This window comes from Bos mutus, chromosome 1 (assembly GCF_027580195.1).
Source record: "Bos mutus isolate GX-2022 chromosome 1, NWIPB_WYAK_1.1, whole genome shotgun sequence".
NCBI lineage: Eukaryota > Metazoa > Chordata > Mammalia > Artiodactyla > Bovidae > Bos > Bos mutus.
In genome coordinates, this window is record NC_091617.1 from 139,268,746 (window position 1) to 139,296,323 (window position 27,578).

At 41.3% G+C, this 27,578-nt stretch overlaps 1 protein-coding gene across 1 annotated transcript in view; it reads right to left on the reverse strand.

Annotated features, from left to right (window-relative positions):
- DSCAM (DS cell adhesion molecule) overlaps positions 1–27,578 on the reverse strand; it is a 692,286-nt gene that overhangs the window by 319,766 nt on the left and 344,942 nt on the right. The window contains exons 4-5 of the mRNA XM_070363231.1: positions 14,769–14,915; positions 2,918–3,196 (exon numbers count right to left, since the gene is read on the reverse strand). Of these exons, the coding sequence (XP_070219332.1) occupies positions 2,918–3,196; positions 14,769–14,915 (426 nt within the window). The remainder of the gene's footprint in view (positions 1–2,917; positions 3,197–14,768; positions 14,916–27,578) is intronic.

A 27,578-nucleotide genomic window follows, 5' to 3' on the forward strand; every position in this document is an offset into this window, starting at 1 on the left:
TGGAAATATGTTCTTCTGACACCCAAGGAGGCTGAGGCTGAACCTGCAAATTCAGGGCTGTTTTCAGAGGGGAGGAATTTGAAACTAGAAAACAAAAGAGAGAGAAAAATAAAAGAGGAGAATGTTCTGAATTTGCAAGAGCATCATGTCCACCTGGAAAAGAGAGACCAAACTAAGGACCAGTCAGAAGGGAGGATGGAGTGTTAGAGGCATACCTGGAACTTTTCCAGACAAGGCTCACAAATACAAACAGGAAAACAGACATATTCAGAATTAAGACTTTCCTACAGATAACTTTTACAATGTGTTACTGTTGTTCAGTTGCTCAGTCAAGTCCGACATCTTGCAACCCCATGAAATGCAACACACCAGGTTTCCCCGTCCTTCACTATCTCCCAGAGTGTGCTCAAACTCATGTGCATTGAGTCGGTGATGCCATCCAACCATCTCATCTTCTGTTGCCCCCTTCTCCTACTACCCTCAATGTTTCCCAGTATCAGGGTCATTTACAACGTAGACAAGGATAAATGTCTTTACAGAGAAAGCAATAAACTATTCTGAGCTTTGAGCAGAAAACAGGAGTGGAATGGGGAATGCCTGGGGAATACGGCATTGCATTAGACTTAGAAAGATGGGGAGTTTTAGACATTCAAGTATTTGAAAAGCATCTTCCATGTGGAGGGAGCACCATGGCTTGCACTTTTAGGGAAGGAACTGCTTATAGTGGGAAGGAAGTTAGATTTCACAGGAAGTAGGTTTTTTTGAAGCAAAACGATGGGAAATGTGACCTTACAGGTTTTCTTGACAGGCTTTCCCCACTATCTTAATATATAAATATTATTCAGCAGAAACTGAGGAGCCACAAAAAGTGGTTTTGAACCTCCCATTGGAATAATTCTCACTAGCTGTCCAATGTTTCATTGTTTCATCAACAAGGCACTTCAGTCATAGAAATATAATTGTTCAGACATTATCCTCCATTTCTAGCGAAAATCAGCCTAAGCACATTCAAATGACATTTGCAGGACTCAGTCTGGACAGCTGATTCCAGGCAGTCTTTGGGATATTTGTTTCAAATGGACTCACTTGGGCTGGTATTGTGCTAAAGCTGTCTACATCCATGGTAACATTGAAGAGGTGGTTCCATAAACAGGCAGAAGGCTAGAAAAAAGCCAGGATAAGAAAATGCCTTCCTTTTAAATGCTAGACTCATATTCAGTTTGTTCAGTTCATCAAATTTTTCTGTATACAAATATATATATTATCCGACTGGCAACTACGAGCCATATATTTTGACCAAAGTTCTACCACTCACTTCTGGTCCTGTGATCTTGAGTAAAATCAGTTTGATTTTGTTTCTGCATGAATAAAATTAAGGCTTTATAAATAGATTAGAGAGTGTACCCCTGAAATCACATCCCTTCTTCCTCTGTCTGCCTTCACCCTCCTTCTCATCGTCTTCCTCACACTGGTCATTCCAGATCAGTTTAGAGATGAGATGTATTCATCATGTTATTGTTTAGTGCTTCAGTTGTGTCTGATTCTTTGTGACTGCATGGACTGTAGCCCACCAGACTTCTCTGTCCATGGGATTTCCCAGGCAGGAATACAGGAGTGGCTTGCCATTTCCTTCTCCAAGGGATATTCCCAACCCAAGGATAGAATGCCTTCTCCTGCATTGAAGGCAGGTTCTTTTACTACTGGGACTTCCCTGGTGGCTCAGCTTGGTAAAGAATCCACCTGCAATGTGGGAGACCTGGGTTCAATCCCTGGGTTGGCAAGATCCCCTGGAGAAGGGAAAGGCTACCCACTCCAGTATTCTGGCCTGGAGAAGTCCATGGACTGTGTAGTCCATGAGATCACAAAGAGTCAGACATGACTGAGTGCCTTTCACTTCACTGTTTTTACCACGGACCCCTAGGGAAGCTATAGTCACCATAGTTGGACTAAATTGTCTCTAATATTGAGTCCAAGTCCAATTTTCAGATAATTACAGCTCTAGATTCAGCCCTGTAGAGAGGTGATAAAGCCCCATTTAGAAACCTAAAGCAGAATCTGGCAACTGGCCAAGGGCAACTCCTTTGATCTGATCACCATTGCCTGTGCTAACAGCACCACCCTGCTTATCTCCCTCCATTGATTTGCAGACTGGCTGGCCATTCTGAATTCAACAGCTAGGTAATGTTATCTTGGAGCTGGATACTGTGGCCCCAGACTCTCCAGCTGTGTTCAGTTCAGTTCAGTTGCCCAGTCATGTCCGACTCTTTGCGACCCCATGAACCACAGCACTCCAGGCCTCCCTGTCCATCACCAACTCCCGAAGTTCACCCAAACCCATGTCCATTGAGTCGATGCCACACAACCATCTCATCCTCTGTCGGCCCCTTCTCCTCCTGCCCTCAATCTTCCCCAGCATCAGGGTCTTTTCTAGTGAGTCAGCTCTTGGCAGCAGGTGGCCAAAGTATTGGAGTTTCACTTCAACATCAGTCCTTTCAATGAACACTCAGGACTGATCTCCATTAGGATGGACTGGTTGGATCTCCTTGCAGTCCAAGGGACTCTCAAGAGTCTTCTCCAACACCACAGTTCAAAAGCATCAATTCTTCAGCAATCAGTTTTCTTTATAGTCCAATTCTCACAGTCATACATGACCACTGGAAAAACCATAGCCTTGACTAGACAGACCTTTGTTGACAAAGTAATGTCTCTGCTTTTCAATATGCTGTCTAGGTTGGTCATAACTTTCCTTCTAAGGAGTAACCTCCAGCATTTGAAGACTTGATTTCCTCATCTGTGAAATGGGGCTAAAATGGAGTGAGGATTCATGGGAGCTACAGAGAAGGCCAGGGGGTCACTTGTAACAGGAGCTCCACCATTGGCAGCTAGCATCACCACTGCCAGTTACCATCCAACTTACGTTTCACGTACAGGCGGCCTATCACCTTAGCAGTTCCATATCTGTTGGACACTTCACACACATAGCTGCCTGAGTCTGAGGGACGTGTGTTCTCAATAAGCAGCCCTGTCATGGTCTTCTGGAACCTTCCAGAAAGTTCCAGGGGCATGTTGTCCTTCAGCCAGCGGTAATCTGGCTCAGGGTGCCCAAGTGCTTTGCAAGGTAGCTCCACACGCTGCCCTGCCATGGCTTTGCGATGATCAAACCCATCCAGTATGGACGGGGCTGAGTTCGCTGGGTCTGCAGAAGGAAAGGAAAAAACTCTTAGATGCAGTGAAGGAGTTAATGTGTCATTCAGAATCATAGGACGTCATATATAATTCAAATTTTATGTATGATTTCAATTATTAATACACCTTTAAGATTCCTCTGTCCATGGAATTCTCCAGGCAATAATACTGGAGTGAACTGCCATTCCCTTCTCCCGGGGATATTTCGATCCAGGGATCAAACCCGGGTCTCTTGCATTGCAGGCAGCTTCTTTACCATCTGAGCCACCAGCCACCTGATGCAAAGAACTGACTCATTGGAAAAGACCCTGATGCTGGGAAAGATTGAAGGTGGCAGGAAAAGGGGATGACAGAGGATGAGATGGTTGGATGGCATCCCCTATGCGATGGTATGAGTTTGAGTAAACCCCGGGAGCTGGTGATGGACAGGGAAGCTTGGCATGCTGCAGTCCATGGGATTGCAAAGAGTCTGACACAACTGAGTGACTGAACTGAATTGAACCACCAGGGAAGCCCATATATGCACACACACACACACACACACACATAAACACACACACACACATATATGCATATATATGAACAGAAAGAAAGCCCTATTCATATACATTCCTGTCTCTCAAAATTTTCAAAAGGTTGAACCTGATACATCACCAAAGAAGATGTACAAATGATTGATAAGCACATGGAAAGATGTTCAGTATTGTTAGCCATGACAGTTGCTATTGTTTTTTAGTTTCTAAGTTGTATCTGATTCTTTTGGGATCTCATGGTTTGTATTCCACCAGTTTCCTCTGCTCTTGGGATTTCCCAGGCAAGAATACTAGAGTGGATTGCCATTTTCTTCTCCAAGGGTTCTTCTCCACCCAAGGATCAAACACGTGTCTCCTGCATTGGCACGTGGATTCTTTGCCACAGGGCCACCTGGAAAGCCCAGCCACTAGGGTAATGCAAATTAAAACCACAGTGAGATACTACTTCACACTTACTAGGATGTCTATAATAAAGACCCCCATAGCAGCAAGTGCTTGTGAGGATGTGGAAAAGAAAGTAGAACTTTCATGCATTGTTAACTTGAAAGTAAAATGGGGCAACCACTTTGGAAAACACATCAGCAGCTTTGTAAAATGTTAAACTTCAGTTCATCACAAGGCTCAAAAGCTCCACTGTAAGAATCCACCCTAGACAAAGGAAAACCCACGTTCATTCAAACACTTTTTCACAAATGTTCATAGCAGGATTATTCGTAAGAGCCAAAAAGTTGAAATAGTTCATACTAAACAATAGGATCATTGTTTAGTAGCTGGATAAGCGAAATGTGAACATACATACATATTAATCAGCAATACAAAAGATACATGTTACTATATGAATGGACATGTTACAATAGGGATGGGCCTCAAAAGATTAGGCTAAATGAAAGAAGCCAGATACAAAGCCACATATCACCGAATTTGATTTATACAAAACACAGTGAAAACACAAATCTATAGAGATAGACAATAGATTAGTAGTTGCCTGCAGCTGGGATTGAATTTGACTGGAAATGGGCATCAGGAATTGATTTATCTATCTATCTAGGCCATTTTGTCTAAAGTTTCATTCAGTGAATGCTTCCTTATTGCTTTTCTTTTTGTATGATCTGTTCATTGATGTAAATGGGACATTAAAATCTGTTTCTATAATTGTGTTGCTGTCAATATTTCCCATTACATCTGCTAGTATTCTCTTTATTTAAGTATTTCTATGTTGGATGCATAGGAATTACCACTGCTATATTTCCCTTTCAGATTGATCCCTTTATCATCATGTAACATTCTTTCCTGTATTTTAACAAAATACAAAAGTCTTTGTTTTAAAGTCTACATTTCTGATACAAGTATTGCTACACCAACCTTCTTTTTGTTTCCGTTTGACCAAATACCTGTTTCCATCCCCTAACTTTCAGTCTGTGTGTGTCTTTAGATTTGAAGTGAGTCTCTTGTTGGCAGCATATATGTGTGTGTGTTTTTTTTTAATCAAATCAGCCACAGTATACCTTTTGATTAGAGCATTAGTCCATTTACATTTAAAGTAATTATTGGCAGATATGTACTTACTGTTATTTTGTTCATTGTTTTCTAATTTTATAGTTTTCTTTTTGCTTTTTCTGCTTTCTTCCCTTGTGATTTGATGACTATCTTTAGCATTATGTCTGGATTCATTTTTCTTTTCTCGAGTACCCAGTATAGATTTTTGGCTTGTATATAAATGTATTTTGGCTTGTATATAGATTTATATGGATATATATATGTGTATGTGTGTGTGTGTATATATATATATATATATACACACACTTGATTATTTTAATTTGATGATCTCTTAAGTTTGAACACATTCTAAAAACTCCATTTTTTACTTGCCACCATTTTAGTATTTTGAGTTTATATTTTACATCTTTCTGTTTTGTGTAGCCCTCAACTTATTGTGGATATAGATGATCTGTCTGCTTTTGTCTTTCAACCTTTTGCTAGCCTTACAATTTGCGCGTCAACTACCTTTACTATATGTTTACTTTACCAGTCATATTTTCTTTTTCTAAATTTCATATTTCTAGATGTGGTCTTTTTGGTGCTTACAGAAGTCCCTTTCATAGTCTTTATAAGATAGGCTTGTGTGCTTAGTCGCTTAGTTGTGTCTGACTCTTTGCAACCCCATGGACTGTAGCCGTTCAGGTTCCTCTGTCTATGGGGATTCTACAGGCAAGAATAATGGAGTGGGTTGCCATTTTCTCCTCCAGGAGATCTTCACAACCCAGGTATTGAACTCAGATCTCCTGCACTGGTGGTGGATTCTCCACCATCTGAGCTACCAGGGAAGGTTTAGTGACAGTGAAATCTTTTAACTTTTGCTTATCTGTAAAACTCTTATCTCTCTTTTGTAGAATAATCTTATTTTGTTTATTTTTATTTCATCACTTTAAACATATTATGACACTGCTTTCTGGCCTGCAAAGTTTCTACCGAAAAGTCAATTGATAGTCTCATGGGAGTTCTTTTGTATTTAAGTAGTTCCTTTTTCCTTGCTGTGTTTAACATTCTCTCTATATCTTTAATTTTTTCCATTTTAATTATAACGTGTCTTGGTGTGAATCTCTTTGGTTCATCTTTGTGTGTGTGTAAGAGAGTGATCCTCTGCTTTGTGGACCTGAATACTTGTTTACGTTCCCTGGTCAGGGAAGTGTTGAGCTATTATTTCTTCCAATAATTTTTCTGCCCCTTTCTCCCTCTCTTTTCCTTCTGAGACCCCTATAAGATAGTAAGTGTGATTATCCCCAGGTCTCTTAAACTGTCTTCATTTTTTTTTTTCTGTTTTCAGTTCCACATAAGAGTTTTCCACTACTCTGTCTTCCAGTTCACTGATCTGTTCCCCTGCTTAATCTAATCTACTGTTGATTCCTTCTAGTGTATTCTTCTGTTTAGTAATCATAGTCTTCAGCTCTGTTTGGTTCTTGTGTTTTCTAACTTGCTATTAGACTTCTCATCATGTTCATTCATTCTTCTCTCAAGTTCATTGAGCACCTTTGTGATCTTAACCTTGTATTTTTTTTTGTTAGGGAGATTATTATCTCCTTAGTTCTTCTTCTGGAATTTTATCTTGTTCTTTTATTTGCAAAATATTCCTCAGTTGCCTCATTTTGCTGAATTCTGTTTTTACATCTGTGTTATATATATATCACTTACATATCCCAATTTTGAGGAAGTGGCCTGATATTGGAAATGTGCTATGGGGCCCAGCAGCACACTGGTTCCCAGAGCCAAGTGCTCTAGGGGAGCCCCTTAAGTGGACCGCAGGGACCCTTCAGTTATGGTGGGGCTGACTACTGAGAGTGGCTGGTAGGCAGGGATGGACCCCGGCCTGGTTGGCTGGCAGGCCCTACTTCATGTAGAGGCTGCTGCCCTACTAGTCGGGGGGCTGGTTTTCCATGCAATGGGCTGCTAGCCCTGGGGTGGTGTTGGTCCAGGGGTTGCTGTCAAATTGTCTAATAGGCAGGTAAACCACCAGCACTAATAAGCAAGAGGGAAGACTCCAAAATGGCACTTGCCAGCATAGTGTCCTCGTGATAGAATGAGCTCTCCAAAATTGCTTCCATCAATGTCTATGATTGGTGAAAAACCTGGCTTAAAACTCAACATTAAAAAAAAATAATCAAGATTATGGCATCCAGTCCCATCATTTTATGACAAATAGAAAGGGAAAATGTAAAAGTAGTGACAGATTTTATTTTGTTGGTCTCCAAAATTACTGTGGATAGTGTCTGCAGCCATGAAATTAAAAAGATGCTTGTTCCTTGGAAGGAAAGCTATGACAGACCTAGAAAGAGAATTAAAAAGCAGAGACATCACTTTGCCAACAAAGTCAGCCTAGTCAAAGCAATAGCTTTTCCAGTAGTCATGTATGGATGTGAGAGTTGGACCATAAACAACTATGGTGCTTGAGAAGACTCTTTTGAGAGTTCCTTAGGCTGAAAGAAAATCAAACCAGTCAATCCTAAAGGAAATAAACCCTGAATATTTATGGAAGGACTGATGATGAATCTGAAGCTCCAATACTTTGGCTATCTGATGTGAAGAGCCAACTCATTGGAAAAGACCCTAATGATGGGAAAGGTTGAAGGCAAAAGGATAAAGGGGAAGCAGAGGATGACATGGTTAGATAGCATCACTGATTCAATGGACATGAATTTGAGCAGACTCTGGAGATGGTAAAGGAGAGAGAAGCCTGGTGTGCTGCAGTCCATGGGGTTGTAAAATGTTGGACACAACTTAGCGACTAAAATGTTGTCTATATCCTGGGGCAGTCCCAGTTAGTTACTGCCTTTCCAGGAGGCTTTCCAAAATTAGCAAGTGGGTCTGACCCAGGCTACTTTCAAATGATTGCCTCTGCACTGGGTCTTGGAGCATGAGAGATTTTGCATGAGTCTTTAAGAGTGGAGTATCTATTTTATAACCCTCCAACTCTCCCATACATAAGCCCCACTGGCTTTCAAAGCCAGACATTCTGGAGCTTTCATCTTCCTGGTGGAGAACTCCAAGACTAAGAAGCTTGATGTTGGGCTCAGACCCCTTGCTCCTTGGGGAGAACTTCTGCAATTTTGATTTTTCCATTTGAGGCTTGCCTCTCTGGGAGTTTGTCATGTCTCTGCACCTCCTACCCATCTTACTGTGGTTCTGTCTTTATATTTTTAATTGTGGAAAACTTTTCTGCATGTCTGCAAGTTATTATCATTGATATTTCCTCTATAAATAGTAGTATTTTTGGTGTGTCCATGCGAAGAATTAGCTTAGGATCTTCCTACTCCATTATCTTTGCCACACTCCCTTATCGGTGATCTTAATTGTTATTGTTCTTTTTTGTTGTTGTTGTTATCATTCTTGACTCTTTTAATTCAGAGCAGCCTCTCTTCTATTTCTTCTCATGTCTCTGGGTTATTGAAGAAACAGATAAGTTATTGCATAGGAAATCCCACACTTTGAATATCTTTCTTTATGCTGTCATTTAGCCTGTTCCTCTATTGCCATTTTTTCTTATGACTGGAATTTAGTTCTGATGGATTGGTTAGATCAAGCTCAACCTTTTGTCATTCCCTTTGCATCTATATAATGAGGCTATATGAGTTGCATGCAAAACTCAATAAGGCTAAAAATGATAAGCAAATTCAGATGATGTTTGTCTGAATTATTTTACTAAGGGTTGAAAATCACGATTTTAATATTTTCTTATCTTCACATTCAACAGATATGATTATTCTGTAAATAAGAACTTTTCTTCCTGAACTAGGGTTGTTTGGTTATCATAAAATATATAGTACTTATAGGAAATATAGGGAGAATTTTCATTGTTCTCTATAATGACTAGTTATCAAAGTCAAGAGTTGGTGCCTGCCCTAGTTACCACTAAGTAGACCAATAAGATTATTATTATTATTGCTTCTGTTATTATTTAATGTATATGGACATGTGTACATGTAAATATATATGCAAATAATTATATAATTGTACATGTACATTATGTAAGTATATATGTATGCACACATATACACACCTATGTATGCCTTAATATTAATACATATATATATTTATTTACATATAATTTTGGCAAGACCCTATTTATATTTCAGGCTCATCTTGCATGTTTCCTGTCCCAAAGCAATAAGTGATCATTATTTCAAGGAACCGTGGTCCCTATTATTATGGCATAATATTTAAAAGAGACTATTGTCTAGGCAGTAGAGTTGCTAGTTGCTATTGGTTGCCCATTGCTTCTGGACCTTTTCAATGGAAACACCTTCTCTCTCTCCATTTAGTTTTTCACTCTGGCTCAGTTTGATTCCTAAATCCAGCAGTTTCCCTCAGGGTGAATCTCTCTTCTTCTGAAAGTAGTATTTGCTGAATACTTCTGAGATACACAAGGAGTTAGACCACCAGTTAACTATGTGATGTCACAGCCTTTTATACTCATCTTCAGCTCAGAGCTTGCACAGGGCTATCCAAGTGTTGTGAATATCCTCAAACACATTTTCCCAGGTTCCCATCAAGAAATAGTCCTCCTCTGCTTTTTGGAGATGAGCATATGCTGACAAAGTTTCCTATGGTCAACACTACGGTTTTTCCAGTAGTCATGTACAGATGTGAGAATTGGGTCATAAAGAAGGCCAAGTGGTGAAGAATTGACGCTTTTGAATTGTAGTACTGGAGAAGACTCTTGACAGCCCCTTGAACAGCAAGGGGATCAAACCAGTCAATCCTAAAGGAAATCAACCTTGAATATTCATTGGAAGAAATCATGTTGAAGCTGAAGCTCCAATACCTTGTCCACTTGATGTGAAGAACCAGCTCACTGGGAAAGACCCTGATGTTGGGAAAGACTGAGGGCAAGAGGAGAAGGGGGCAACAGAGGATGAGATGGTTGGATGGCATCACTGACACAATGGACAAAAGTTTGAGCACACTCTGGGAGATAGTAAAGGACAGGGAAAACCAGCATGCTGCAGTCTATGGGGTTGCAAAGAATCTGACATGACTTAGCAACAGAACAAAAACAATTTGTTGACTATTTTGCATTTCTGTGACTATATAGTAATCTCAATAGGCCTTCCCCCTTCACCATCCATTGCTTCTCTTACACTGCTGCTTCTCTTACATTGGACCTGCTGTTGCCAGTAGTTTATCTACAGCCCCACATGTTTAAAAGTTTCTGAGGATCCCTGTCACCTACTTTTGTTGAAAATGACATCCACATTCTTTTTCTTTTGTTATCCTATTGAGCCTGTTTCCACTCCAGGAAGAATTTGGAATCATTAAAAACCTTATTACTAGCATAACCCCACTAGCAAACCCCATGTATACGTTTATTAACAATTTAGATCTAATTTAAAATTAAATAATTTTCTGTTATCCTTCAAAGCTTAAACTCTAGATAATCTGCACTCAGTGTCTACATTCCCAAGTTCTAGCATCAACTGTTTCCTCCCTCAACTACTTTACTGAAATTTCTCTGACCAAAACGTCACAAGCTACATGCCATAAGCAGTAGACTCTCTTAAGAGCCTTTTGAGTCTGTGTGACTCTGCTGACTTCTCCCTTCTTACAACTACCACCTTTAACCCCAAATGTTCAGTCTTATCCCGTCTCTTCTTTTCTGCTGGTGTTCAAGTGTATGATGTTCCTTTACTAGTCTCTCCTCTGATGCTTCTTACTGATGTGCACAAATGCTCACGAGGCAATCTCATGACTCTCGTCGCGTCGCTTCTGTGGTGACCCAATCAATGCTCATGAGTCCTGCTGCTTATTTTTGAAACATTCTTTAAAAAATAATAATTAAGCTTGTGATTAAAAAAAGCAAATTTGCCTTTTCAACTCTGAGAAATCAGTACTTCATGATCTAGAGATAAACAAGGCTATTTTTTCTGTTTTCTCACCTTTTTTTTTTTAAGGTTTTACTTTTTTTTCCAGGTTTCACTTCAGAGAAAAATGGCCTCCTGAGATTATCATCACGTGATTCACATTATCTCAATGGAGAAATACATATCTGCTTCTTTTTGCTAAGCTCAGTTTCATCTTATACCCAGATCCATGCCACCATTCCTCCGAGACTGTTTCCTTTCTTACTTCAGTATTGTCGTGAAAAAGTTCCTCCTCAATCATAAAAGACCTTTCCTAGGATATTCTGAACAAATATACCATTGTGCTCTTATTAAAAGCACTGTGAAAGTGAAAGTCGCTCAGTCATGTCTGATGCTTTGTGACCCCATGGACTACACAGTCCATGGAATTTTCCAGGGCAGAATACTGGAATGGATAGCCTTTCCCTTCTCCAGGGAATCTTCCCAACCCAGGGATAAAACCCAGGACTCCCGCATTGCAGGCTGACTGTTTACCAGCTGAGCCACAGGGAAGCCCAAGAATACAGGAGTGGGTGGCCTATCCCTTCTCCAAGGGATCTTCCCGACCCAGGAATTGAACGGAGGTCTCTGGCATTGCAGGCAGATTCTTTACCAACTGAGCTATCAGGAAAGCCTATTATTAAAAACACCATGGAACAGGTAACAGAGGCTACTCATTTTATAATTTATCTTCTCAACATTTTAATTTAATTTTAATTTTTTTTAATTTTTGAAGTTTTATTTTTCAATAATACAAGTCTGGTTGGTTGGAGGATAGGGCTTCTGAAGCAGAGGGAAACTTTGAGGGCTGGCTGGTCTTCTTATCAAAGACCCTGCTTATTTCACACCAGAAGGTGATCTTTCACTTTCCTGCTCTGTTATGTTCTCTGACGTGTATAATGTGCATGCCCTATCCAGGAGGTTTTGGATAGCTGTCAAGAGCTAGGTTTAAAACAACAAGCAAATATGTTAGGATATTTTTGCAAGAATTTCTAGCACATATTTTTAGGTTTATTTTCTGGGCATTTTATTTATTTATTTATTTTTAAAACAAATTCCAACTCTTTATTTTGACTGGGTAACTTACAAAGCCCCTCCACCTCCACAATTTTAAGATGTTTTAAGGGCCATAGAGCTGGGTTCTCACTTTTCTTTTTTTTAAATTTAAATTTATTTATTTTAATTGGAGGCTAATTACTTCACAATATTGTATTGGTTCTGCCACAGATCAACATGAATCCGCCACGGGCGTACAAACGAGTGTTTTTTTTTTTTTTTTACTGTGCTGATTATTCTTGCCCTAAACAGAGGCAACAAGTCATAACTAATAACACAAGAGATAAAGTAACAACTGATATGAAAAAGAACAGGTAAAGATAAACTATTTTCAAGTTCAGAGGGGAAAAAATATCAATTAGTTATGACTTATGTTTTTCCTAAACCTTAAAAGACAGGTGAGTGTTGGCTATTTTAAGGATGTAAATGGGGAAGAGGAATTCAGATAAAGCATTATCAAGGGCAATATGTGGGTGTTAGGTGACATTGTTCTAATTACTCCAGCACTTGAAAACTTGTTATTATGTCTCCCACACAAAACATCACGGCAAATAAAATTACTAATCACTGCATGGATCACATTTTTTTTTTCTAATTTTATTTTATTTTTAAACTTTACATAATTGTATTAGTTTTGCCAAATATCAGAATGAATCCGCCACAGGTATACATGTGTTCCCCATCCTGAACCCTCCTCCCTCCTCCCTCCCCATACCATCCCTCTGGGTCGTCCCAGTGCACTAGCCCCAAGCATCCAGTATCGTGCATCGAACCTGGACTGGCAACTTGTTTCATACATGATATTTTACATGTTTCAATGCCATTCTCCCAAATCTTCCCACCCTCTCCCTCTCCCACAGAGTCCATAAGACTGTTCCATACATCAGTGTCTCTTTTGCTGTCTCGTACACCGGGTTATTGTTACCATCTTTCTAAATTCCATATATATGCGTTAGTATACTGTATTTATGTTTTTCCTTCTGGCTTACTTCACTCTGTATAATAGGCTCCAGTTTCATCCACCTCATTAGAACTGATTCAAATGTATTCTTTTTAATGGCTGAGTAATACTCCATTGTGTAAAACCACTATGAGGTACCATTTCACACCAGTCAGAATGGCTGCGATCCAAAATTCTACAAATAATAAATGCTGGAGAGGGTGTGGAGAAAAGGGAACCCTCTTACACTGTTGGTGGGAATGCAAACTAGTACAGCCACTATGGAGAACAGTGTGGAGATTCCTTAAAAAAGTGGAAATAGAACTGCCTTATGATCCAGCAATCCCACTGCTGGGCATACACACTGAGGAAACCAGAAGGGAAAGAGACACGTGTACCCCAATGTTCATCGCAGCACTGTTTATAATCGCCAGGACATGGAAGCAACCTAGATGCCCATCAGCAGATGAATGGATAAGAAAGCTGGGGTACATATACACATGGATCAATTTTATATTCTAAAACTATAAGACCAAAGTCATATATTTTACATTTGATTTCTAATACTGAGATGGTAATTTCATACTTCTAAACTTCTGCACGGAGCACTAATGCAATCCTGTGTAAACGTATTGCTGATTTGTTTGACTGATGGATCAACAGCAAGCCAACTGTAAAGATTCTGCAAAAGGTCGATATCTTCTCAAAGTATAACTCCCATTAAAAGAGGCACAAAACTGATATATTTTTGAAAGTGGAATAAACTGTTTTTGGGTTTCCTTCACTTGAGAATAATCCTGGAAGGCCATGCCTATTTCTTTAACTTCATTTTTTTTTTCATACCCATGATTTTGTTTTATTTTGACCAACTGGTTAAAATAATATATATATATATATATATAATGTAGAAAGTTCTTAGTCATTAAATTGAGTCCTTATTTGCAAATCAATATACATTTCAAAATCTCATTATTATTATACTCACTAATGATTATTATCATTATACTCACTTTATAATGTATATGCTATATTTAAAAATGTGTAAGATAGTCTTAAAAAAGGAGCTGTATTAAACCAATGGGCATAGAATATTACATTTTTAAATTTTTTATTGGAGGATAACTGATTTACATTTGTGTGTTGGCTTCCAGCGTACAACACCATGAATTTTCCGTAAGTATGCATATGTTCCCTCCCTCTTGAGTCTCCCCCCATCCCCCACCAAACCCGCCCTTCTAAGTCAATGTGGATAATTTCTCCACTACTGCTAGGTGGGGAATAAGAGGTGTGTTCCAAGGACTACGTCCTGCTCCCTTAGAGCTCTGCAGAGTAGAAAGCACGGAGGTGCTAATTGGTATCACCAGTCATAACATACAGTAGTGAGAGGAGGCATTGTCAACAAAGTAGCAATAATATAGGGTCAAAGAAATTTGGAATTTTACAATAGGTGAAATATCCATATTTGCATTGTACTGTATCGGGAAAAGTTTTTTCTTTCTTTCTTTTTTTTTTTTTATTTAAAAACCCTCAAGTTGCTAGAATATTTTGGGACAGAAATACGGACTTCATTTTACTTGTAAGTTCCATGATTTTACTGGAGTCATCCCAGAGCACTAACAAAAGAAAACGGAAACAGAAATCTCAGTGCCGATGAGTTTTTACCTGATACGAAAAGTCTAGCGCTGTTACTTTGCCTGGTCTCCCCGGTGTATCTGTGCCGCGTGACACAGCGGTAGTTATACAATCCATCTTCATTTTGTACATCTTTAATATACAAGGCGCCCGTGGATGTGATGAGAAATCTAGATCCTAAAATAGAAGAAAATGATTACCCCATTAAAACAGAACAGAACAGAAGCAACCCAGTCATACAAAGGCACTGAATAGACTTTCTTCACCTGAAGGAAACTCATATGAAGGCAAATAATAGATGTGTGTGTGTGTTTGCGTTTGTGTGTGTGTTACTTTAAGGGTTCAAGCTACATTAATACTTTATTCTAAATTAGGGGATTTTAGTGAGTATACTACAAAATAAATACATACTTGCAAAGCTTAGTCTCATTAATTAATTTTTTAGGTCATGTATTTATTTAGGAGCAAGAGAGTTGGCATATAATTGGTATGTTGCTAATTTAGCAGATTTTCTTTGACCATCACTTTTCTCTCAGAATATGACAAATTAAAGGAGTATTAATTTTCTTTTATAAATTTCTATATCATGTAAGTATTTCAAATGTTTCAATAAATACATAAACATGTTAGACTAAAGAACAATGATATATTCCACAACCTTCCCAGGAAAGACTAATTTCCTCAATGATAACCAACACTTACATCTATATTCTAGGATAAAGATCAATTCTTCCTATATTCAGTGCTTTAGAGAGCTCTTCTATTTTCTGATTACTACTGAAATCATCGATGATAGCATTTTCACCTCAGGAAGAAAAAAGTGATACCCACCTCTTTCTCCTGCATATCAACACTGGATACAACGTGCTCTCCGTGACCTGTGGGTTTTGCCTCTATAACTCAGTTTGAACAGAAATGGCCAGCATTAAGAGACCAAGCATCATTGTTGCTTGAAGGAGAATAAAGAAGAGTCTTTCCTTCAAAACTATCTAAAGATATTTAATATCTTTAACTAATTAATATCTAATTAATGTTAAAACATCTAAACATATGTAAATACCTAAAGATAAGTTTTCACTGTTCAGTGATAATTTTTGTGATACACCAAATAAAAGCAAAGGAGTACATTCCTAGGTGAGCGCCAGCACTTACATGGTGGGAGACTCAACTCCTTGTGTTCCACTGTTAGCCTTTCCTATGGAAAATTTCTACATCTGATGCAATTCTACTTGAAAGGTAATGTCATTTTGCTTCTTTGGGAAAAGACCAAAATGACAAAAATTCACATTCTTTTCAACTGTTTGTTTTCCTTAGTTTCATTTGAAACTGCCTTTGGTTTATATTAATCAGAATTTTCCAGAAGTTCTGACTTCATTAATTGTAGGTCTCAAATATTTAAAGCTGTGAACACAATTCTCACAGCCATCCCATGGTTACTTCTTATAAGAAGTATAAATTATTCATAGATCAACTGTCAGATAAAGTAAAAACAGTTTATTGCTTCTTATGCAATATGAAAGCAATTCAATGGACATGAATTTAAAAAATCATAAAACAAACACTGATCCAGCATAAGCTTTCCAGAAGAACACCAATTAACTACTAAAGGATAAAATACCTTTAAGTGATAAATTTATTTTTTTAACAAATATATTAGTTACTTATTTTAAAATATGCTATAAATATGCTAAACATTAGAATAGCTGAAAAAGGGAATGATGTATATTCTAGCTACTTTTGCTTTATCCTCCCCCTGAAAACAGCCACTAAAATTACCACTTGTCATCTGTCATCACATGCCAAACAGGTCTTACCAGTATATATTGTGTATAATTGAAACATTTTTTCCTGTCAATATATTTTGCATACTTACATAATGCTTTAATAACAAGTTACTTTAAAGTACAGAAAGACAGAAACAAGGAACAAAAAGCTACTATATTAACTCCTGTCACCACTCGAAGACGGCGTCTTTGCACTAGAATTGACAGGCCATCATCAGTGGTGACAATGTAAGGGGAGCCTCTTGTGCACGGCTCCTCCGAGTGTCAGGAGATGCTCAGGGTTGCAGAAGCAGCAGCCTGCGCTCATTACTCCGCTGATTCCTAAGAGGGCTCTACTCTCCAGGTACATTTAATTTAATCACTCACTTTGCTCCTGGAATAGCTGACTCCTTTTTATCCACTTAGCATGCTAAATAAACTCTCTAAAGACATGGTGTTTCAGAGAATTGAGAACCTTGTTGGTGTGAAACATTTTCTGAGATATTCACAGGGAAGGAAGAAGGAGTTGGCTGAATTCCCATGCTAATTTGAACCATCTCTGTCGAACCCATTATTTCTCATTGAACCCCATCACCAAACTGATCAATATTTTAAAACCTAAAATAAAAATGAAGAATAGAAGAATCTGATTAGGAGAGGACCACAAAGACCCAGAGTCCTGGGGTTCAGCCTAAACTCCCAAGATACAGGGAACTCTTAGGACAATGAGGCATAGCTATGTCACTAGGACACCAGGTGTCTTGGTTTCATGGTAACAGGGAATCTTCTCAACCACCCCCTTGCTTTTCAATGCACCCTGCTTTCTGCCTTACATCAGCAAAGGATTTTGTATCATATGGAATAAATGGATTTGTTCACAGTCTTAAATGAGATGGAAGAATGTGGTTCTGTTAAGATAGGCAAATATTAAAACAAAATATTAATAGCAATAAACTACACACACAGTCTCTCTCTCTCTCTCTCTCTCACACACACACACACACACACACACACACACACACCCCTTTACTACTCAGAACTGTCTGGTAACATACAACTGTGCAAAGCCAAACTTTTGTAGGTAATTTTATTTTCCTTGGAAAATTATTAGCACTTTACATATAAACACTGCTAAAATATAGTCCACACTTTTTGTTTGTCATGTTAAACATACTGCAAAGCAGTCAACTGAACAATCGTGAATGATTTTTGGATTTAGGGTCATGATTGCAGTTGTAGACTATTGATCCACACTGCTCAGTTATTAAAGGGATATATCAGAAGCTATCTTGGCTTCTCAACATGCCCTGAATGGCCCAGGAGTTCAAGTCCCCAGTTCTGTCGTTAATAGTTCATCTGTTCTCTCTGGGTTTCCCAGGTAGCACTGGTGGTGAAGAATCCACCTCCAAGGCAGGAGATGTAAAGGAGATGAGATCAATCCCTGGATCAGGAAGATGCCCTGGAGAAGGGCACAACAAGACACTCCATTATTCTTGCCTGGAGAATACCTTGGACAGAGGAGCCTGGTGGGCTAAGGTCCATAGGATCACAAAGAGTTGGACAAGACTGAAGTAACTTAGCACGCACAAACACACACGGTTCCCTCCTCTACCACCAGGCTCTGAGCTGTCACCTCTCTCTGCTGACAGAATCGCTGTGGATACTCTCAGGATGTGTGTGCTGAGAGGGAGAAACCAGACATACCAAAGCTCTTAAAACTTTGCATAAACCCAGAAGAAATGGGTTTCAATTGAGTGCTGGCACAGGTCTCCAGTGTTTATTGGCATGAGCTGGTGTGTTAATGCCAGTGAAGAAAACCTACAGCTTAGTACCAGCCTTGCTACGCTCAGCACAGGGGCTAGTGGACTAGTTCTATCCAGAAATGTAAAACTGAGGTGGGAGGTAGGTGAGGAGCCCAGGATAAAGTGATAGGAGATTCATTTCCTGTGGACTGAAACCCCAGAATAAGAACAGCAGCACAATTAGGAGAGGCAGCTGGGCCCTGCCCAGACCACTTATTTCTCAAAGTCAGGAGACCTCCCTGACTACATGAGTGCAGAAAGGCTTCTGGGGGTCAAAGGGGAATGGTGCTAAGTGATGCTAACTACCCATAAGCCTCTTCAATCCCTCTTGGCTGAGAGATGCGTATGTACTCATGGGAGGGCTCCGAGATGCACCAAATATGGACTGTGAACCAGGCAAACCAAAATGACTGATCAGAGGAAACCTGGAAGAAATGCCTCATACTGCCACGAGGGTACGACTCAGTGACTCTTTCTGGGTCAGCCCATCTGTCTATCCACATATACTGTACTCTTTTTCCTCCTAATAAATACTTTACTTGTTTCACTACTTTCCATCTTTGTGGGAATACTTCTTCTGCAAAGCCAAAGGGTGAGGGCCTGGTCACTGACCACTGGTCCAGTGGCTAGGATTGGTGATCTCGTCGCCAGGACCTGAACTCAATATCTCTGGTGGGGAAACTGAAGCCCCACTCCCAGCTGCTGCAGGCTGAGGCCAGCCAAGATCAAAACTACCAAAGAAAATGGGGCAGTGGCATGATTGGGAATGCCGTAGGAATTCTCAGGGTAGCAGTCCTACAGCCCCACCCTCCCGTCATGGTGCTGAGTGGTGAACTCACAGCAGATGGCACATTCTGAGGCTCAGCACCATGCCTTTGGGTTTCTGGCAGCATCAGAGGCAGAGAAACAGCAACAGGTCTAGGAATCCAGTTTGCCGAACTGTGAGTTGCAGCCAGCCGGCAAGCATGTCGTCCTGAAGGGAGCAAGTGGGAGCTGATTCTATGGTGGGCCATGTGTTCTGGGTGAGTAGAAACCAGAGCTGAGACGTGCATCCATTCCCCGGGACAGCACTGTCCAGGTTCTGAGAACACAGAAAGGAGTGCGACACAGCCTCCGCCTTCAGGGAGCTTACAGTCTAAACAGATCTGAGTCTCAGGGGCAGAGTCATGGCATTTGATGCGATAACAGGATTGGAGGGAAGGGACTGGATTATAATCATCATCTCATTGGGATGGAAGAAACTATCAGGTACCAAGGGAGGAAAATCAGTATGTATAACCAAACTGAATACACAAGGATAAATTCAAGTTTGGCGATAAATGCTGGTTTTCCTTCTTGGGGAACTTGGACACAAATAATTAACTGCATATGTTCTGCTGCTGCTGCTGCTAAGTCACTTCAGTCGTGTCCGACTCTGTGCAGCCCCATAGACGGAAGCCCAACAGGCCCTGCCATCCCTGGGATTCTCTAGGCAAGAACACTGGAGTGGGTTGCCATTTCCTCCTCCAATGCATGAAAGTGAAAAGTGAAAGTGAAGTCACTCAGTTGTGTCCAACTCTTAGCGACCCCATGGACTGCAGCCTACCAAGGTCCTCCATCCATGGGATTTTCCAGGCAAGAGTACTGGAGTGGCATGTTCTAGTACCCTTTATTAAGGACTTCCCTGGTGACTCAGGCGGTAAAGAATCTACCTGCAATACGGGAGACCCAGATTCGATCTCTGGGTCAGGAAGATCCCATGGAGAAGGGAATGGCAACCCATTCCAGTATTCTTGCCTGGACAGAGGAGTCTGGCGGGCTACAGTCCATGGGGTCACAAAGAGTTGGACGTAACTGAATGACTAACACACATACACCCTTTATTATTGCTTGCTCAATCTACTCAGCTAATTTTTTTTTCCTGTTGTTATAAAGTTAAACGGTCTTTCCCTGGTACCAAGAGTAACAAGTTCAAACACCTGGAGAGATTCCTCATTGTGGAGGAAAAAAAATTCTGAGTCTGGGAATCCAGTGGATCTGAATTCTAAATCTGTCAATATCACTTTGTGTGACCTTTCATAATACAGCCTACTTTTTAAGCTTTGGATAGTTCACCACTTCTCTGTTATGGTAATAGACAGTTATTAGCTGCAGTAAAAGGAAAAAACATAGATACTCTGAATGGATCACTTCTCTGTTATGGTAATAGACAGTTATTAGCTGCAGTAAAAGGAAAAAACATAGATACTCTGAATGGATCACTTCTCTGGATAGTTCACCTATGAAACAGATGGTGAATCACTCTTTGTTCTACTGCTGAAGATGAGGTTAACACATAGATTTCACCCAAAGATAGCCATGCACTAAAATGATAGCTACAGAAGAGATATCGGGAAGGACCGAGAGTAGCACTGACAGTGTTAGTCGCTCAGTCGTGTCCAGCTCTTTGCGACCGCATGGACTGTTGCCCACCAGGCTCCTCTGTCCACGCGATTCTCCAGGCAAGAATACTGGAGCGGGTAGCCATTCCCTTTTCCAGAGGATCTTCCCGACCCAGGGATTGAACTGGGGTCTCCTGCATTGGCAAGTGGACTCTTTACCATCTGAGCCACCAGGGAAGCCCATATATATGCTACCATGTGTGAAATAGACAGCTAGTGGGAAGAAGCTGTATACCACAGGGAGCTCAGCTCAGTGCCCTGTGATGACCTAGAGGGGTAGGATGGGGTGGGAAGGGAGGCTTAAGAGAGAGGGGATATATATATATCCAACCGAGATACTGGAGAGGGGCTATATAAGAGTTGACTCACTGGAAAAGACTCCAATGCTGGGAGGGATTGGGGGCAGGAGGAGAAGGGGACGACAGAAGATGAGATGGCTGGATGGCATCACCGACTCGATGGACGTGAATTTGAGTGAACTCCGGGAGCTGGTGATGGACAGGGAGGCCTGGCGTGCTGTGATTCATGGGGTTGGAAAGAGTTGGACACGACTGAGCGACTGAACTGAACTGAACTGATACACACACACACACACACACACACACACACACAATTAAGGCTGATTCGTGTTGTTATATAGCAGAAAGCAGCCCTCCATTGTAAAGCAATTATCCTCCAATTAAAAAAAATTTTTAAAGGTGGTCACTACAAAAGTAAATGTCATGTGTTTTACTCAGCTGATCTTCCAGGAGAGGCCAGTCATCAGGTGTACCCAGTGCTGCCCAAGGCCATCAGGCCTGCCTAAAGAACAGTGAAGAAAGAGTCCATATCCACTTACACAGGAGGGCTCACTCCTGACTCTTCATGGATGTACTTATTTATGTGAGGAATCCTCACGTGTTAGAAAAAAACACACAAGTGAAAATGACCACGGTGCATCTGACATCAGAATTCTGCTATTTGGAGCTGGGTCACCAGAGACAAAATGTTTCCCAACACGATGTGAGCCAGCGTCACACAGCAGAGCACTAACAGGGGTAGAAAGATATAAACAAGACCCAGAAAGGGCCTTTACATGCCTGAGGGAGGAAGGGGCTCTTGGGGGAAGAGGCTGTGAGGACACTGTCTTCAGAAGTCCTTTCTTCAGTAGAAAGGATTAGAGAGAAACCAGAGAGAGAGAGAGTAGACAGATGCGGACACCCCTGGTGGTCCAGTGGTTAAGACTCCACATTATCACTGCATGGGGGCGGGGGGGGTGTTCTATCCTTGGTCGGGTATCTGAGATCCCACGTGCTGTGCAGCAAACCAAAACAAAAATGAAAAAGGTCAAAACTTGCCGGGACCCGGCATATTGCATATTGAGTGCATATTACATACTGAGTGCAGCACTTTCCACAGCATCATCTTTCAGGATCTGGAATAGCTCAACTAGAATTCTATCACAGCCGGGAGCCAGCGTGAGGAGCTCCACCCATGACAAAGGTCATGAGGAAGGAGGCTCGACATACGCAAAGGCGGGATCGAGCCTCAGGAGTCCCCCTGGAAATTCTCGAGCATTTCCCCCCAAAACCAGAGTCTGCTTACTTTCTGCTTTGTGCTCTCACCTACACCTCTGACTTTACGAGGGGCTGTCCCCCACTACCTCTCTGAAAAAAGAGTTAGCTTACAGCTCCAGTTAATAATTCCTGGGTGTGACAGTGTTTCAACCTACAAACTCCTTTGGAAATCCTCTAGCCTGCCTGAATATTTTCTGGCCACATGTGATTGCTCAGAGCCTCCCAACTGTGAGAGGCATGAGATGTTCTAAACTGTCTAAATACAGATTCCTTTGAGCAGTTAAAAGATTGATTAGAAATTGTATTGGTGAAGGGTTTTTCACTTGTTGGGCCAATGTTTGCTGCTAAGTTTCCATATCCCTTACCTGCTGTGTCCCTGGCAGTGTATTGATTAATATAATTGGTGTAAATAGTAGCTTTAATGTTTGTAACCTGGGACCCTTGAGTTAATTCTTTTTCTTGTTATAGCCCACCACACCTTTGCTCTGTAGGAATGCAACTTTATCTAATGCTTTTGGAGGGTGGCTCCTGACCAATCACCTTTAGAGAAAAATAATTTTTCTGAAGAAAGGGTCTTAAAATGTTAACAGGCCTCCGGGCCAGAAGATGATGCAAATCACCTAAGCTTTTGCATATGATAAGTTTGCAGGAAGAAAGCCTGGCTTACTGCATGACTCTACCCCTTCCCCCATTATCCTCTATGCATAACTTAAGGTATAAAAACTACTTTGGAAAATAAAGTGCGGGCCTTGTTCACCGAAACTTGGTCTCCCCATGTCATTTTTTCTCTCACCTTCTGGCTGAATTATTCAGCCTCTTTTCTTCACTGAATTTTTCTACTGAGCTATCCTTATTCTATTACTCTTTATATCCTTAATTAACGTTTAATTAAGCAGTTGTTTCCTGATCCTCGCCGACGCCGTCCCCGATTCGAATTCCCTGGATCCACCGGGGCTGGACCCCGGCAAGAACTTATTGCCCATGTAGAAGAGTTCTCATATCAGTACACTAAGTGACGAAAAGATGGCAAAAAAAATACAGATCCAGAGTAGATGGAAACTCAGAGACCTGCTCTAATATCATGGTGATGTCATTTGAATAATAATATCTGCTGTCATGTTTGCTCCTTGGAAGGAAAGTTATGACAAACCGAGACAGCATATTAAAAGGCAGAGACATCATTTTATGGACAAAGGTCCATATAGTCAAAGCTATGGTTGTTCCAATAGTCATGTACAGATGTGAGAGTCAGACCATAAAGAAGGCTGAGCACCAAAGAATTGATGTTTTCAAACTGTGGTGCTGCAGAAGACTCTTGAAAGTCCCTTGGACAGCAAGAAGATCAAACCAGTCAATCCTACAGGAAATCAACCCTGAATATTCATTGGAAGGACTGATGCTGAAGCTGAAGCTCCAATACTTTGGCCACCTGATGTGAAGAGCCAACTCATTGGAAAAGACCCTGATGCTGGGAAAGACTGAGGGCAGGAAAAAGAAAGGGGTGACAGAGGATGAGATGGTTAGATGGCATCACAGACTTAAATGACATGAATTTGAGTGAACTCTGAGAAATAGTGGACAGAGGAGCTTGCTGTGCTTCAGTCCATGGGGTTGCAAGGAGTCAGATACAACCTAGCAACTAAACAAAACAATAACAATTCCCTAGCATGTTTGCCAGTATCCGAACATAAGAGACATATTCTGAAGTTGTCCAAATTAATCATTCTTCACCCTGCATATATCTTCCACCAGAATTTCCTTCTGTTCCTTGTTTTAAACTATATTCTGAATCATCCACTTGCCTCTCCGGGCACCACCAGTTCGAAAGATCCCTGCCTTCTAATGCTCTGTCTCCACCCCTGCTGCAATCAGCACATTTGCCATCAGACCGTTCTGTGTCCTGATGTGGGCCCACTAGACCCAGTTATTCATGGCTACACAAGGGTTTAGGTTTGGCCATGTTATTCATACACACACTCTCTCTCTCTTGTGCTCTGCCCTGAAATGTTCTTCTTCTAACCACTCCACCTCAAGGTCCCTGAGCCCAGAGCTCCATTTGCCTGGTTCCTTCCCATCAGTCTGGCCTCAATTCCCAAAGTAACTTTGCAGCAATGTCATCCCAGGTGAACCACATCCATGATCCATGGTCACTCATGCTCCGAGCACTTGACCGTATTATATCTACATGAAGTCATCTTGAATGTGTTTGAGATTGCTTCAACATTTCCCTAACTAGAACAGCAGGAACTTGAATTGTTTTCGTCAACTTTTCATCTCCATAACACAGAGCAGTCCTTTGCTGTGCTACCTGAAAATATTTGTTCATGAGATGAATGGATGAAACCCATCCATCATGCTGCTCCTGCTGCTGCTGCTAAGTCGCTTCAGTCATGTCCAACTCTGTGAGACACCATAGACGGCAGCCCATCAGGCTCCCCCCGTCCCTGGGATTCTCCAGGCAAGAACACTGGAGTGGGTTGCCAGTTCCTTCTCCAATGCATGAAAGTGAAAAGTGGAAGTGAAGTCGCTCAGTCGTGTATGACTCTTAGCGATCCCATGGACTGCAGCCCACCAGGCTCCTCCGTCCATGCGATTTTCCAGGCAAGAGTATTGGAGTGGGGTGCCATTGCCTTCTCCACATCCACCATGAGTTGTATACAAAACATCTCTTCTTAAGTCTGGGTAAAAAGAAAGAAAGCTAAAATTCTTCTCTTTAGCTTTCAACAAGAAACTTCCTTATGTATAATACATAAAAGAGTATTTTCCCCCTAGGAATGACCATAATGTATTCTTACATGAAAATGAGCATATTTTAAGATTTTGATGTTAATTATTCCTTTATAACATTCTCTGGCTTTTTCCCATACAGTCAGACTGTTAGATCTTCAATAGAGACAATATTATTTTCAGGAAGATTTTAAAAGTATGTTTGATTTTTCACTTAGTTGGAAATATATCTTCAGGGGTTTTTTTTTTTTTTTTTTTTTTTGCTATTGCAATCTCAACTGAGTTAATAGTAATTAAAAGAACAGATGGTTTTTCTAATAAGATGCCAACTGGTTGCACAACACAATGAAACTTTTATCAGCTGTGACTGTCACCTCCAATTGACATCCATGCTGTGTAATGAAACGGAGCTTTCTCCTAAACAGTTTTTATAACAGTTTCTGAAAAATGAAAGGAACACAAGATTAAAATCCAAGTTCTAAGAATATATAGTGATAGAAATGAGATGAGCTTCTGAGTGAATATCTTCTATTTCTTTATTTTGGAAGATAAATTAGCATTAACTGAAACAGAAGTTGGGCTTTCCAAGTGGCCCTAGTGGTAAAGGACCTGTCTGCCAATGCAGGAGACAAAAGAGATGTGGGCTCGATACCTGGGTCAGGAAAACCCCCTGGAGGAGGGCATGATGACCCACTACAGTATTCTTGCCTGGAGCGCAATTGAGTGGCCTGAAAAAAATTATGGTTTAACAAAATTATGTTAAAAGCTTCACAAATGAGAGAGAAGCTTCACCAGTGGCTCAGACAGTAAAGATTTTGCCTGCAATGTGGGAGACGTGGGTTTGATCCCTGGGTTGGAAAGATCTCCTAGAGGAGGGCATGGCAACCCACTCCAGTATTCTTGCCTGGAGAATTACATGGACAGAGGGCCCGGTGGGCTACAGTCCATAGGGTGGCAAAGAGTTGGGCGTGACTGAGCTACTAACACACACGACAGAGAAAGTAGTTGCCCTTTATGAGAAGGTATCCAAGTAGTTGTTTTGGCGTTCCTTCCAAAATTCATGGTGGCGGTTTGGTTGCTAGGTCTTGTCCAACTCTTGAGATGCCATGGACTGTAGCCCACCAGGCTCCTCTGTCCATGGGATTTCCCAGGCAAGGAGAGTGGAGTAGGTTGCCATTTCTTTCTCCAGGTGATCTTCCTGACCCAGGGATTGAACCTGGGTCTTCTTCATTGCAGGCAGACTGTTTACCAACTGAGCCACCAGGATAGCCCCAAGGCCAAAATTCATGAGTTAAGTCGTAACCCCAGGATCTCAGAAGGTGACCTTATTTGGAAACTGGATCACTGCAGATGTCACTAGTTAAGATGGGGTCATCCTGCAGCAGGGTGGGCTCTAACAGTGGAATGAAGTGAAGGTGAAGGTGTTACTTCCTCACTGTGTCCAACTCTTAGTAACTTCAAGGACTGTAGCCTGCAATGCTTCTCTGTCCATTGAATTCTCCAGGCAAGAATACTGAAGTGGGTTGCCATTCCCTTCTCCAGGGGATCTTCCCAACCCAGGGATTGAACCCTAGTCTCCTGCATTGCAGGCAGATTCTTTACTACCTCACCCACCAGGGAAGCTCTCAACCCAGTGGAATGGTTGTCTTTATAAACAGGAGAAATGTGGCTGCAGACATGGCTGATTACGAGTCCTAATTCTAATCAGAGCCTCTAGGTCCTCTTAGCTCAGTGAGCCACCGAGGCTCAAACATCATACGTTTTGACTCATTTACTTCATACAAAGACCACATAGTGCAGGGTCTCTTATTATTCCCATGTTTACAGATGAAGACAGTGAGGACCAAGCGGAGGTGACTGCTTGTATTCACAGCATTAGAAGCATCACCCCAGCCAGCATGATACCCTGGTGATGGGGATGGCAACTCACACCCTCCAACCACGCTCCCTACTCTGGAGCATGAGCAGGAAGGCCTGGGCCAAGCATGGGGACAGCTGTGGGAGGAAATGAGTGAGACACAGAGAAATACATGCAAACTAAAGGATCCACAGAACTTGGAGGGAGAGGAGCACGCCAAGCACTGGATCTAAGGGTCCGATGGAAGTGTGGTAGCAGTGACGGAGCAGAGAAGTTCGGGAGGGTTTCTTTTCTTCAGGGAAGACAGGAGTTCAGTCCTGACCATGCTGGGTGACAGCATGGATGACACAAGTGGAGCTGGAGGCAGAGCTCTGGGGACCAAGCTCTGCATGTTGAGGGATCCTTTATGGGAACTGATGCTCAATTACCCTCCAGCAGGGAAGTAAGGGAAGAGGGACAGCAAAAGACACAGCGAGAGAAAGAAGGGTGAGACCCAGGAAGGCGTGGAGTGATAAAAACAGGTGGTGGGCAGGGATGGGAGAGGACTTCCAGAAGGATAATACACACATCTCAGTACTGTGACTTCCTATCAGTATAACAGAGGATACAAGGAGAGCCCAACAGAGCCTCAGTTTCCTTAGTCGCTCAGTCACGTCTGACTCTTTAGGACCCTGTGGACTGAAACTCACCAGGCTGCTCTGTCCAGGGGATTCT